Source organism: Cannabis sativa, chromosome X, assembly GCF_029168945.1.
Source record: "Cannabis sativa cultivar Pink pepper isolate KNU-18-1 chromosome X, ASM2916894v1, whole genome shotgun sequence".
Taxonomy (NCBI): Eukaryota; Viridiplantae; Streptophyta; class Magnoliopsida; order Rosales; family Cannabaceae; genus Cannabis; species Cannabis sativa.
The window spans coordinates 2087932-2103039 of NC_083610.1; the positions used below are offsets into that span (position 1 = coordinate 2087932).

General features: G+C 34.6%; 2 protein-coding genes across 2 annotated transcripts; one reads left to right on the forward strand and one right to left on the reverse strand.

The window, feature by feature from the left end:
- Positions 1-3917: 3917 nt before the first annotated feature.
- Positions 3918-6343, reverse strand: LOC133031684 (uncharacterized). The gene is made up of 3 exons (XM_061105212.1): positions 5674-6343; positions 4167-5006; positions 3918-3932 (listed from the first exon to the last, which is right to left on the reverse strand). The coding sequence occupies exons 2-3, from the start codon at positions 5004-5006 to the stop codon at positions 3918-3920; spliced, it is 855 nt and encodes a 284-aa protein (XP_060961195.1). The 5' UTR covers positions 5674-6343.
- Positions 6344-11785: 5442 nt separating this feature from the next.
- Positions 11786-13651, forward strand: LOC115709817 (NAC domain-containing protein 2). The gene is made up of 3 exons (XM_030638053.2): positions 11786-12080; positions 12163-12437; positions 12673-13651. Exons 1-3 carry the CDS (start codon positions 11921-11923, stop codon positions 13099-13101), a joined length of 864 nt encoding a protein of 287 aa, XP_030493913.1. The 5' UTR covers positions 11786-11920; the 3' UTR covers positions 13102-13651.
- Positions 13652-15108: the final 1457 nt, after the last annotated feature.

The following is a 15108-nucleotide window of genomic DNA, read 5'->3' on the forward strand; positions in this document are numbered from 1 at the left end:
GTCGACCAGGCAGAACTGAAGAACATGCTCGTCATGCAACGTTCTCAACGTTCTCCTCTTTCGAAGTTTGTACCAAGTTCAAAGCTCCCATGTGGACAAAGGAAGATATAATGGAAAATCATGAGCTAACTACTTGTTTACAAAGTAAGGAAGCAGGGGTGATAGAGCTTGGTAATTTTTATGAAAACAAGGAAGAACTGAGACAAGTTGTGGGTAGGTTTGCCCTTAATAACAATTTCGAGTGGATGGTGAAGAAGTCATCCCCTGATGTGTTGTACGTTACATGCAAGGCTCCAGATTGTAAATGGAGATTGAGGGGGAGGAAGAAGATGCATTCTGACAACTTTGAGGTCACTGTATTTCACAATGAACACACATGTAACTTGAATGCGAGACGTTCAGATCACCGTCAAGCAGCACCATGGGTAGTTGGCCACCTTATTAAGGGGAAGTACACCCAAGACGGAACTAAGTACAAGGCTAAAGACATACAGAGGGACATGTTTGACAACTACGGTATCAGTATGAGTTATGTGAAGGCGTGGAGGTGCAGGGAGATGGGACTTACGTATGCTAGGGGTACGCCTGAGTTTTCATACATGAAGCTTCCTGGGTACTTGTACATGCTGGAACAGAAGAATCCAGGTACCATTACTGACTTGTACTTAGAGGATGAGCGGTTCAAGTACTGTTTTATATCACTCGGTGCATGTAGAAGGGGCTTTTCTTTTTGTCGTCCTGTTTTGAGTATCGATGGCACCTTCTTGAAGACGAAGTACGGCGGTATAATGTTAGTTGCTGTGGCATACGATGCGAACAACCAATTGTTGCCGGTTGCTTATGGTATCGTTGACAGTGAGAATAACGACTCCTGGACGTATTTCTTACAGAAGTTGAGGGTAGCAATTGGCGTGGTTGAGAACTTAGTGTTTGTGTCAGATAGGCATCAAAGCATTGATCATGTTGTTGAACTCGTTTTTCCCGAAGCAGTCCACTGTGCATGCTATCACCACATTGTTATGAACGTGAACGCCAAATTCAAGACTGATGCTTTTCACAACCAAATATATAATGTTGCTTACGCATGGTCGAAGACTGAATGCGATAGAGAGTTCGAGAAGCTTAGAAAGATGAATCCGGCCATCGCTGCATATGTGGAGAGTATAGGGTTTGAGAAGTGGGCTCACCCTTATTGTTTGGGCGATAGATACAACATCATGACGAGCAACGCTGCTGAAAGCTTCAATAGTGTCACAGAAGAGTTCAGGAAATATCCAATAACTACTTTGGTTGAATTTATCAGGTTCACACTCCAATCGTGGTTCGCTGATCGCCTCGAAAATGCTGACAAATGTGCCACCCCTTTGGCCACGCTCTTCGAAAAAAACTTGGCAAAAATTCATGAAAATGCAAGGTACAGGCGCGTCCAACGAAATGGAGCCAATTTGTATAACGTTGGTAGGGGACCTAACGGTGAAAGAGGTGGTGATGTGAATCTAGTTGAAAAAACATGCACCTGCGGCGTGTTCACGTTATTGAAACTCCCTTGCCTTCATGCATGTGCCGCGGCATTGAAAACGAACACAAGTGTGTACACGCTTTGCTCACCTTATTATTCAAAAGAAACGTGGAGGAAGATTTACGATGATACCATCAATCTCGCTGGTGACGAGGATGATTGGGTTCTCCCGAACACATCAAGAATATGAAAGTTGGGGTACTGTGGAAAAGAAGCCCGTAGGTCGTCCAAGAAAAAGCAACGGCGGAAGAAGACGGGAGAACCGTTTCCCGTCTGGTGATAAAAAAGGTTCTGTACCACGAAACTGCAGCCGCTGTGGTGCTTCAGGCCACAACAGAGCAACATGCAAAGCCCGCATCTGAGGCGTCTTGTACGTATTCGTTGGGAAATTTGATATATTGTAATGACGCATATTTTGTCATAGTTATTTTTGTTGAGGTTGAATATTTTTCAAATATTTTAATTATTTTTAGGTTTAATAGTTATTTTTGTTGAATAATGTTGATATTTTATATTTGAAACCACGTATAATTATCAAAATTTGAACGAAAAGAAAATCTATATATACATAATCCGTAATGTTAATTACACAAAATATACAATGTCCCACTAATTAAAAATATAATCAGCCGACATTTTGGTAAAATAAATCGACACACCACCGTTGACGAAACATGGCTATCCTGGTACGGCGTCACATCGGTCAATCCACGCTGCATCATGAGATGCTCCACATACTCAATGCAATACACGCCACAATCACCACTAAATGCAAAATAAAATGTAAAGTCAGTCTAACGTAAAACATATTTTAATACTATAGTACTTTTTTATCGCTATGTACCTGGTTGCTGACTTCGGAACTAAGTCGTGAGTGGCTCGACTCGCGTGAATTTTTGGAAGCACCGTGATGTCACCGTTAGCTAACGCCATGATCTGGTTGTTATGTGAAAATTCCCCGGTTGCAAGGATTAGCGAGGGCGGCGGCTTCGACCAAACCTTCAAGATGGGTTCCATGGCGGTCCAATGACGTACGCCGGAATCACGGTCGTAGACATTAATTTTCCACGGCTCTATGTCCACTTCAACCGTGACCCGGTTGTCTTGCCGTGGGAAGGTGCGTAACGAAGTAAATAAACTCGTTACCCCTCCATCTCTCAAAGACTTGGGACTGTAATTACAGAGAACAACGAAACAATTAACAAACCATAATAATCTTCCCAAACAATTAACATTTAAAATCTTACTAAAACAATACCTTATAAAACCCTGTGCAGTAGTCCAGGATATATTCCTCCCATTTAAAGTTTTTCCTCGGACCCTTGTGGCTCGTCCATGCACTGCTGATCATGGCGGTCACGAATGTGGAGAGAATGATACCCTTCTGAGGAAATGTCAGTGGATAGTCGGTGCGTCGCCTCCTCAGCATATGCATTGCTGCATCTATATGCTGCATATAAACGGAAATGTCAGTTACACAAAAAAATATATTAATTGCACATAAAGTTGTAAAGTGAAGTAATATTATAAAATACTTTACTTACGTCATCTGTAAGCCATTCCTTTGGTGTGAGCATTATCCAAAAGAATCTGGACCGTAATCACCACTTCTCAAATCCCGAAGTCGGTGGTTCGGAATGAGTCCAACACACCACTTTCGAAAGTGGTTAACAATTTCTCGTCCAGGTGGCTCCAGGGGATCAAAAGTCGAAGATGGCCTATGTCTCCTCTTCATCTCCGTATAGTCACCGAACCATACAGGAGGCTTTCTCTTCCTCTTCCGACTCTTAACCACTGCAGGTTGTGCCTCTATGGACAGAATCTCACCCTGCGACTCGGTGTCATGTACATGGATAAGAGGTTGTGCCTCGATCGGAGTCGCTGGAGCTCCCTCATAAGGATCGTAATCGTCGGGGAAGACCTCATCCTCTTCTACGGGGGGTGAAGCACGGGTGGTGGGGTAGATGGATCCGCCGGGGCCTCCGTGCCGAAGCCGTCGTTGGCGGACGATTCAACATGGCCAATATGTCTCCGAGCCGCTCCATAATTACGTTCGACCACCCTTCGGCTCTACATGGCCGGTCTCGTATGCCTTCTTCACTCGACATGAGCAAAGATACACCCCGAGTGTCACCCTCGATCCTATCCAACCGAGCCACTAAATCGGTACTCGGCACCCCGAACGCCCGATGAAGATGGTGCACCGGGCCGAGGTTCGAACCGGTGGCACGAAAAAATATATATCAAAAAAATACGGTAAGCATACGATAATTCCACAATGTAACAAATATCACTGAAAACAAAAATAATAAAAAATGAAGACATAAAAAAAGTTCCAAAAATTGGTACCCGAGTGTCTCTTTCCCGAGTGTACGGGACCCGAGTCTACGGTACCCGACTACTGCCTCGACCTCTGTGTCATCCACAGCATCATCAACCAGGTTCTCCACACCATCGTAAGAAATTGTCCTCACAAATGCCTCCTCCTCTGTCCGTGGAAGGAGCCCCTTCACCACTTCCAGATTCTGTTTATGGTTTAACAAATATCAAAATAAAACCATTTAGCATTTATTACAAGCATTTATGTTAAATAATTATTCAGAACATAAGTGAAAATCATACCCGTCTAGAAAATAATGCGGCCGACGTCTTTCTTCCCAATATCGCCTTTGCTCGTCCAGCCTAAGCATCCTGGGAACCGAATCCCGTGGTTCGTGCCATACCTCTTGCCAACCTCCAAAATGGCCTCGTACGCCCAATATTGGACTGCAGGTGCGAAGCCATATGCTGTGTATTTGCACTCGTGCTGAACATCCGAACTCAGCTTCTTCTCGTAGTTGGCCTTCTGTTTCAACATGTCTTTCTGAAGCGAGTGCATGAGTCTGGCGAATGAGTGCTTCCCCCAAGGAATCCGGAAGAAGAACTCGAGGTCTTCCACATATCTAATGATGTGAGGCGTGATCAGCGCGTTGGCCTTGCGGCCCAGAAGCACTGACTCCACAAACAAGCACAAGCCGAGCTTGTACAAGTCTTCCGGGTTCTGGCAGTTTGTGAACTGAAGTTGGAGTGCTTCTGTCTTCACACTATCAGACCGGTTGAAATATTTGTTGATCAGTCGGTCTGACCCCGAGCGCGCGACCTGCGCAGCCTTCTCCTCTTCTGTTGGCCCCGAGGAGAAGTCCAAACCCGTAATGAGTGCAAACTCCAGCACCCCGAATCGGACCTCCTTCCGACCAACATAAAACCTCATCCTCAACTCCTCCTGAGCATCCACTTTCATTTTGTGGAGCATCAGCTGGTGAAATAACACCGAGGAGAATGTCAGTGGTACGGCATTCCAGAAGCTCCCGAAACGGCTTTCCTTCGCCGTGTTGTTAAGGTTGAACTCCTCAAACCGAGCTTTAATTTTGGCAAAAATTCCAGTGCCCCTATATGTGACGCGGCCAGTGAAATGCTCGGGTGCTGGAATAATGAGTCTGGGAGCCATCTGAAAAAACAAAAAACAAATAAATAAAGCTGCTAAAAAAATTTAAAATTGTCGACATAGCATCGACATCATGTCGATATTCAGTCGACATTATCTAACAGTAAGCACACAAAAATTTCAAAACAAACATGTCGACATTATGTCGACATACCCTCGACATTATGTCGACATTATCAAAAGAAGAGAAAACACTTTCATGTCGACAAAATGTCGACATCCTGTCGACATTCAGTCGATAATTTAAACAAATAACAGTTACACAATATATCGACATACTGTCGACATACAGTCGACATTCAGTCGACAATACAACCTAACAATCAACATGTTCATTTAATCGACATACCATCGACATACTGTCGATAAGTAGTCGACAATATAGGGCAGAAAAACTCTTAAAATGCCAGTCGACATCCTATCGACATACAAGCGATATCCTATCGACATACAAATTACAGTAACATTCAAACAGACACTAAATCTATCGACATCCTATCGATAACCTATTGACATGTCATCGATAACCCTGTAATTTACACAGATTTCATTCAAACACTACACCTAAAGATCACAAATGCTACACAAAATCCACTAATCTCAACAACATGCAATAATTGGCATCCAAATCTATGAAAAATGTATTTTTTTCTCAAAACATAAACATTACCTTTTAATGATCACGGGTGGTGGTGGCGACGGGTACTGCTCGTGCTGCTCGTGGTGGCGAAGGCCTCTGTTCGGTGTCGACGATCACGGGTGGTGGTGGTGGCGACGTTTTGTGGTCCGTGGTGGTTCGTGGTGGTTCGTGGTGGTCACTGGGTCGTGGTGGTGGTCCGTGGTGGTTCGTGGTTGGGTCGGGGTCGTGGGTGGATGGCCGGAGTGGGTCGGGGACGTGGGTGGATGGCCGGAGTGGGTCGTGATGTTGGGTCGATGTCGAAGAGTCAATCGAGAACGACAGACAGAGAGATGGAACGACAGAGAGAGAGAGAGAGAGAGAGAGAGAGAGAGAGAGAGAGAGAGAGAGAGAGAGAGAGAGAGTGAAAGAGAGGGAAAGACGGAAAGAGAGTGTGAATAGGAAAATTAAATTTGAGGGGTATTTTGGGTACAAATGAGTAATAGTGGAATTAATTTGTATAAATTAGTGGAGGGTATATATTTTGAAATGGGGTATTTTATTAGGGTCAAAAATTGAAATTTCCCTTTTTATATAACTGTGAACATGGGCGGACTCATGTAGAGATGAGAGGAGGTAAGTTGAAAAATACCATTTTTATTAATCAATTAATTAAATTTATTTTTAATTTTATATTTAATTGAAATATACATCTTTTTATATACTCAAAATATCCTGAAATAAGAGACTCACATGGAGAGTCTCTTAAAGTGGCAGGAGCAAAATTAATATAATGTTTAAAAAAAAGGTAAAAAAGATAGACTTTAAAAAAAAAGATTAAACATAAAAGATGACAATATAAAAAAAAATATAAATGTAATTTCCTCAGATGAGAGGGAGCAGTCGTCCATCTTAAAAAAACAAGAAAAAATATATATTTATTTTTGTGAGTTACAATATATATTTGTAATTGAAGATAATAAATATAAACATAATAATAATTTTAACATGATTAAACTATCTTACATATGTCATAGAAATCAAAAGTTCAAAAATTCTAATAAAAACATCTTCATTTTTAATATTTAGTTTATTTTTCGTCCTCTTTAATATTAATTTTAGGTATGCCGCTAATTGTAGATAGTGATTTAAAGGTATTAAGTAGTATTCATTTTTTTAATAATATTAATTAATTTTTTTAATGATTAATTGATTATGTAATTTTATTACACAACAAATTTTATTAATAAAAAGTACTCATAAATTTTATCCTTTAGTGTACAAAGATAATAACGTTTGAATAAAGTGATGATATCATGAATAAAATACGTATTTTAAAGATAATACATATAAAAATCAAATTTATATATATATAAACATATTTTCCTAACATTTAATATTTTAATTAAAAATACTTTTATCTTTACCTGTTAAATTATTTAATGATAGATAGATCATGGTCAACATCGTTCATATCGTAATCAGTGACATTTATCTACTGTATTAGCATCTAATACTGGTTTTAATTAATTAATTAATTAAGAAATCATTTATTTAACATTAACTTCCATCGACATGTTCCACCACAAATTTTTTAAATATAAAATAAATAAATAAATAAATATCATATACAGTACAATAATATGTACTAATCAACACAATCAAAGATTAATATAGGTAGCGTTTGGTAACACTTTTTTAAATCAGTTTTCTATTTTTAAAAGTCAAAAAGTAAAAATATTTTTCAAAAACATGTTCTATAAAACTGTTTTTACTTTTCAATTTTATAGTTAGAAATCAAAATTTTAAAAACAAACAAAAAAAAAAAATCACTTTCAATATTTTTTTAAACAGTTTTTTTTTTTTTTTTCGTAATCAATCTTTTGGATTACGACTAGACTCGGACCAAATTTCCTCCCCACGGCCCTGGAGCTGAACCCGGCTTCTGATCTGAACCTGAATCTGACCCCGAACCTAGACCCGACATAAATAAAATCAAAAAATAAAAATGAAAATGAACTTTACAGAACACACTTTTATTATCTGTTTTTAAAATTAAAAAACAAAAGTTGTTACAGAACGTATTTTTGTTTTTCAAAAATAAATTTTTTAAAAACAAAAATTTTACTTTTATTTTGTAATTAAAAAATTAAAAAAATAAAAGTGTTACCAAACGACACCATAGTAAATACTTACATTTGATTGTAATATAAATAAATATATTAAGGATGTAAATTCAAAATTAAATTAATAGAACACAAACAATAATAAAAAAATTTGGGTTAATAATCAAACAAAAGTTTGTTTTTTCGTAATTTTAAGTTTTTGGACTTCATCTTAGTGTACTGTGAATTTGTTTTTTTTTTTTATTATTATATTATTTTTTATATATATAAACAATATTAGTGAAAATTTAAGGGAAAAAAACAAAAAAATACAAAAAAGGAAAAAAAATTACAAAAATACTTTGGGTCGGCCCATTAAACATTTATACAGTCTACATACAAATATTTACAAAAATACCACATGCACTAAGCCTTCAGCTGTACAGAGCGAACCATGAAGATGAAAATACGCGCTCGTTTCAAAACCGCAAAACAACCAAAATGAAACCAAAACGAGAAAAATACAACTATTAATTCTGGCAAAATCAACTGGAAAAGAATACCTGCAATGATCTAAACTGAAAATGACGAAAAAAAAATCGAAAAAGCGTGAAGAAACTGAAATTACACATTTGTTTTCTGTTTTATTCGATCAAAACAACTCCCCCTAATATCGAAATCCAGATTCATGAAATGTAGATCTGTAACAAATAGATCTGGACCTCCCACCAAATTCAAAACAATGTATGATGTGAAATTTTTTTAAAAAACCTCATGAATAATACATCTACGTTATATACAGTTACATTTTGATTTATTTTTTGTTTTGGTTGCCTTATAGTTGCATTATCGTTTTATGATAGTTTATATATTATGCAAGAATTTAATTTGATGGGGACTAAGAAATAGTAGTTATACATAGTAAGTTTTGTGCAAAATAGTTGCATATTAATTTTATAGTGAAATAACATATGCAAGTAGCAAAACTATAATAAAACTATAAAACAACTGTATGCAAGTGCAAATAGTTGCCTTATAGTTGCATTATCGTTTTATGATAGTTTATATATTATGCAAGAATTTAATTTGATGGGGACTAAGAAATAGTAGTTATACATAGTAAGTTTTGTGCAAATAGTTGCATATTAATTTTATAGTGAAATAACATATGCAAGTAGCAAAACTATAATAAAACTACAAAACAACTGTATACAAACTACAATACAGGGAAAACTCTTTGAACATCAACATCCATGATAAATCTTATTGTTACCCATTGATGATATAAAAATGGACAGGAAACAACTAGATAAAAAATATATTAAAAAAATACATACAGAAGGTGTAAAATTTCAAATATGGAAGAAAACCAAAAAGAAACCGAAAACAAACCTCGGTTCGAACATCAGCACCAACATTAGCTTTTTTCCCAGCAACGTTGACAATGAAATCTCTGCATTATTTGTTGAGCAAACATACATAAGAAGCACAATAATTTCCTAAGATTGTGCCTAAAACCAGTGAAAATATTTTTCATTTCTCAGAACACATTCCTTGACTTCGACTATTCTTTATTATTTGATTTTGTCTTCAGGTATTAGCTTTTGTTGTCTATACTCTTTCTGGCTTTATTCTCTACACAGTAGCTCCATATGTTATCAAGGTCCGTTTCATCGTAAGAATATATAAGAAACTAGCTTTACAATTAAAAATTAAACATAAAAAGAAAAGAAGAATTGTTATGTAAAAAAATTAAAAATTAAAAACTGAAATAAAATTAAAAATTAAAAATTAAAAACTGAAATAAAATTAAAAATAAAAAGAAAAGAAGAAAAAAAGAGAGTGAAATGATGGATTGATTGATAGAAGTCAATCCTAGACCTAAGCAACAATATATAAGAAACTAGCTTTACAATTAAAAATTAAAAATAAAAAAAAAAGAAGAATTGTTATGGAAAAAAAATTAAAAATTAAAAACTGAAAATAAAATTAAAAATAAAAAATTAAAAACTGAAATAAAATTAAAAATTAAAAATTAAAAACTGAAATAAAATTAAAAATAAAAAGAAAAGAAGAAAAAAAGAGAGTGAAATGATGGATTGATTGATAGAAAATAAAAAAAGAGAGGGAAGAGAGTAGGATTTGATTGATGATGGATGGAATGATGACTAAGTGGTATTTGTGTAATAAAACTAACATTGTAAGTAAATAAGTTGATATAGGCATGTGTGAGTATTTTGGTAATAAATTGTGCAAAAGTGATTTTTCATGTAAAAATTTCAAAATTTAAATCTTGTACTTGAATTCTATTTTCATAAAGAGAAATGCTAAAGTACTTAAAGGTGTCAAAGATAATAAAATATGCTAAATCATTATTAGTGTAATTTATTATTAGGTTCAACACATTTTAATGAAATAAAGAAATTGAAAAACCGTTGATACTTACATTGCACTATATTGGTGTAGTGTTAGATACTTATTAAGTGTGACTCTAATAAGAGTTGCTATAAGTAACGTTGTAACTCAACATTGCCCATGTTGAGAGGATTCTAATAGTAAAACTCTTGAAAGATACTAAAAAATCTTTTCAATATCTAAAAATTTTATTACATTTTTAACAACTTTACTCTACAAAAATTTCAATGGTTAGCACTCCATAAATTTGCTACCATATCTCATATATTATTTATTATAACTTTATTAAGGAAAAAAAAGAGAGAAAAAATTAGTATAATGCAAAATTTTAAAAATCAATATTATTTTTTAGTTTGATATTTAAACATCTTCAATAGTTAGCTATTTTTAAGTATTAATTAGCGCTGCTCTAATAGCAATACTCGACTTTCTCCCTTTTAAGTCATAAAATTCATCACATAATTTTTAGAATCATAAATTTAGGTGGCAATTCTAAATAATTATAATTTTTAATATCATAAAAATAGAGTCGACTTTAAAAGTATGTAAGCAGAACAAATCTATGCCTAGAGCACCCATCTTATAAAACTCGAAAAGAAAAATATTTTATTTATAAATTTAATATAATAATTGAATATTTATTTATACTATTAGAAACACTAAATTATCGTAGCACAATGACACGTTGTTGAGAATTAGGGTTCCATCTCAAAACCAATTATAGTGCGGATCAGATAGGATCACTTATCTGCGAAAGATATGGCTCTGGCACCATGTTGAGAATCATGAGGTTCCATCTCAAAACCAATTAGTGATGAGTAGAGTAGCTCATATATTCTTATATATGACTCAATATTTTACTATTTATTCAATGTAGGACAATGTCCACAATACAAGCCCTTACATAAAAGTTATAATTATCTATTTATCATTTAAATTATTTACACTAGATAGTTTTTTACAATTATGTAAATTAGAGCCAACGTCAAGTCTATTTATAAATTACTAATTAAATAAAGAGAATTATTAAAAGATGTTTAGTATATTTTTTAGCATTATATCATCAGTAGTATAATTAAGTATTTAATTTTATATAATTTAAAAAATAATTTTTAAAAAATATTACTAATTAATTATAAACACCACTTATAAAAAAAAAATACTTAAAGCTCAATAATAATATTCTTAAATAAACATCACCATAATTATCATCATTAAAGAAGAATAAGAGTCACACACATTAAAATATGAATTTTTGAAATGGAACTACACAAAGTAAAAAAGAAAACATTAAATCCGGAGCGCACGTGGATAACTACTGATGACATGGCAAGATATCGACCGTTAAATTATTGGGCTCAAAGATCAAGAAAAGGCAAACCCGCCGACTCTACATGGATCCCGAGGACCGACTTGCAGACGGGTCCAAATCAGATGACGTAAGCAGTGACAAAACAAACCCATGTGCTACGTCGACACGCAGTCACTACATTCCACGCTTGCCACGTGTCCCACGGGAGCTCACCTGCACGAACCCCATTAATATCAATTTTTTTTTTTTAATTTTAATTATTTTATCTCTCACGTGTATTCTAGAAAACCACTGTATTGACATGCCACGTGGCGCCTTCATTTTTCTATAAATACCTCTCTCTCCCTTTCGTTCTAAGTTTCAAGCCCCGTCGTAGCTTAAATCCACTAGAACAGAGCTACGAGTCAGAAGATAATATTTATTATATTTTTTTAAATTCAAAAAAAAAAAAAATTGTGTGAAGATAAGAATGACAGGCGAGTTGGAGTTACCGCCGGGATTCAGATTTCATCCGACGGATGAGGAGCTCGTGATGCACTATCTTTGCCGGAAATGTGCGTCGCAGCCGATCTCTGTTCCGATTATTGCCGAGATCGATCTCTATAAGTACGATCCATGGGATCTCCCAGGTGATTTTTTCATTCCGTGTATAATTTAATATTAATTATTTTTTAATTGATTTTATTAATTAATTTGTGTTAATGATTTTAGGTTTGGCTACTTACGGTGAGAAAGAGTGGTATTTCTTTTCGCCGCGTGATCGGAAATACCCGAACGGTTCGAGACCGAATCGGGCAGCTGGAACCGGGTACTGGAAGGCAACCGGAGCGGATAAACCGATCGGGAATCCGAAACCGGTTGGGATTAAGAAGGCTCTGGTTTTTTACGCCGGAAAAGCTCCGAAAGGAGAGAAAACAAATTGGATTATGCATGAGTACCGGCTTGCTGACGTGGACAGATCAGCTCGTAAAAAGAACAGCTTAAGGGTACATTTTCTAATTAAACTCCATGATATTAGCAGGGGTATTTTCGGCATTTCACAGCATGTCCAAGCTGTGGTGGTAGTAAATGGGTCCCACGTGTGCTATCTGACACGTGGCGGCTTATAGCACTAGATTAACGCCTATAATTTCGTGCTTAAATGCCTCCAAAATTTTAATTAATTAAAAATTTAATATTCTGTCTTATCTTTTATTGATCCAACGGTTCTGATTTTGACAGCTGGACGATTGGGTTCTGTGCCGAATTTATAACAAGAAGGGTTCAATCGAGAAAAAACATCAATTTAATTCGAATCGGAATTTGAGTTTCCCGGAGATTGAAGAGAAGAAGCCGGAAATTCTAAACACCTTACCTCCGCCTCCTCAGCCGGCGGCGACCACCACAACCGGCGGGAACGATTTCGTCTACTTCGACACGTCAGAATCCGTACCGAGGCTCCACACGGACTCGAGCTGTTCGGAGCACGTGGTTTCGCCCGAATTCACGTGCGAGGTTCAAAGCGAGCCTAAGTGGAAAGATGATTGGGATAAAGCCCTTGATTTTCCTTATAATTATATGGATGCCACCGTGGACAACTCGTTCGGTCCAGCTGGCAATCAAATGTCGCCGTTACAGGACATATTCATGTATCTCCAGAAACCGTTTTAATGGGCTTTTTCTATTGATCTCAATTTGGGCCCGAGATGGGCTTGTCCCGATATTGGGCCTTGATGGGCTTAAAGACCGAAGACAACACGACACAAATCCATGGGTGTTGTTGTGGACTCGAGCTCATCGGATAATGAAGGAAAATGTAAAATTTTGTAATTTGTGGGAATTTTACTTGTGGGGTCCATCATTTTTGGGTCACGGGAGTGGAATTGGGTACGGAAAGGTGCACATTAGCAGTAGAGCCATGTGTACAGAAAATGTTCTTTTTTTTAGATGTAGATATACATATAATTTATATATATTTATTATATAATATGATATTAATATATATAAGTGTTTAGTCAAGGGAACATTTGATTGATTGGCTATGTGATCCCATCTAAATTGAAATATTTTTGGTGGTAGTAGTTGATTTGTTTTGTTATGGTATGGGCTAATTAGTTTGTATGGTTTTTAGTTTTTGTGTGGTTTTTGATAAGTAGGGTTTTGTTCATATAATATTTCATTATATGATCTCTTTGAAAAGTAAAATCTTTTATTTAATGTTTCTACAAACATGTTACACATCATATAATATTTTTTTTCTATTGCATTTTTTTAATGGTGAAATTTACCAAACAATAATGTAAAATACTAAAATTTGTAAAAAAAATCATTAAAAATTTGGTAACTTTTTTTAATGTTACAATCGAATAAACAATAAAAAACTAATTTAATTTCATAAAATAATCGAAATTAAAAAGAAAAGAAGGAAAGTGCCATACATTTTTTATATTTAGAATTAACCCCCTCAAAAAAAAAAAATTATAAAATGTACTTTTGCAAAAACAATTTAGGCGAAACGGTTTCTTATTTATTTAAAATTTTCAAAAAAATTAAATTTGGTGACATTTGTGCATTGGCTTAAAGGCATGAGTTTCTTACCTATGGATATCCATTCCAATTGTTTTTTTTTTTTTTTGAAAATCATTCCAATTGTTTAAGAATGGTCTTTTCAAAAAATTGTTTTAAGGATGGTAATAATAATAATAATACAAATTAAGAGAAGAAATGTAGTCATTGTCAAAAATAATATCTAAACACATGGATTTGATTGAGGAAGTCACATTTTGCACATTTTATTGGTTTAAATCTTTATGATAAGATAACATTAGCATGTGCAATCTCGCCCACTCAATGTTACATATAATTATTTTACTCTTTTTCTTTACTCTACCTAAGGATAAACTTGCCTTATAAAGAGAATGGTTAAATTATTAAATAGATAATTCTATGTCATGTTTGGTTATAGATAATCAAAATTTATAATAAAAGTAAATCAATATAGTAAAGGATACTTTTAATTTATGTGTTTGGTTGATTGACAAAGTTAAGTGTGAACTAATATGAACTAAAGTGAGTAGGGGAGCTAATTAGTCAATTATTTAAATTTTTATAGTAAAATGATGATCACCCCTAAAAATTAAAGATCGCAAATATTCTCTCGTACATTTAGTTTGATTTTTTTTTTTTTTAATTCAAAACGTGGCAACCTCAAGTTATGCTTAGACTATTCTGATGATAATAATAATAATTACAATAAAAAAAATGAGAGAATGATTTAGAAATTTGAAGCAAAAATTAGAAAGTAACACATTATTCAAAGAGTGATTCAATATAGTAAGATAAATATTTACTTAATAGTTTTTTTTGAATAAACTAAGCTTCGTATGATGACTTTGAAGTAAAAGACAATCCTTGACACTTGTGATAGTAATTTTTAAATTTTATAATGAGGAAACAAAAAATTTAATGATTTTTTCGAATACTTAAAAAAAATAAGGTATATGGATGTATCCTTTTTAGTTTTTAGAACATGTATGGTAAAAAATTTCAAAGTTATATTATTAGAAAATTAAATAAAATATATAAAAGAATCAGAGGTAAGGGTAACCAAATTGATGTAACCAATTATCCTAGGGAGTGATCAATTATTTTATATGAGAAATTTGATTTTTTATACTT

Bases quoted from the DNA above. Each gene is read 5' to 3' on its own strand.
- LOC133031684 (XM_061105212.1), bottom strand. From the start codon at position 5,006: ATGGCTCCCAGACTCATTATTCCAGCACCCGAGCATTTCACTGGCCGC.
- LOC115709817 (XM_030638053.2), top strand. From the start codon at position 11,921: ATGACAGGCGAGTTGGAGTTACCGCCGGGATTCAGATTTCATCCGACG. The intron at 12,081-12,162 runs GTGATTTTTTCA...TAATGATTTTAG, and splicing joins CGATCCATGGGATCTCCCAG to GTTTGGCTACTTACGGTGAG. The intron at 12,438-12,672 runs GTACATTTTCTA...TGATTTTGACAG, and splicing joins GTAAAAAGAACAGCTTAAGG to CTGGACGATTGGGTTCTGTG.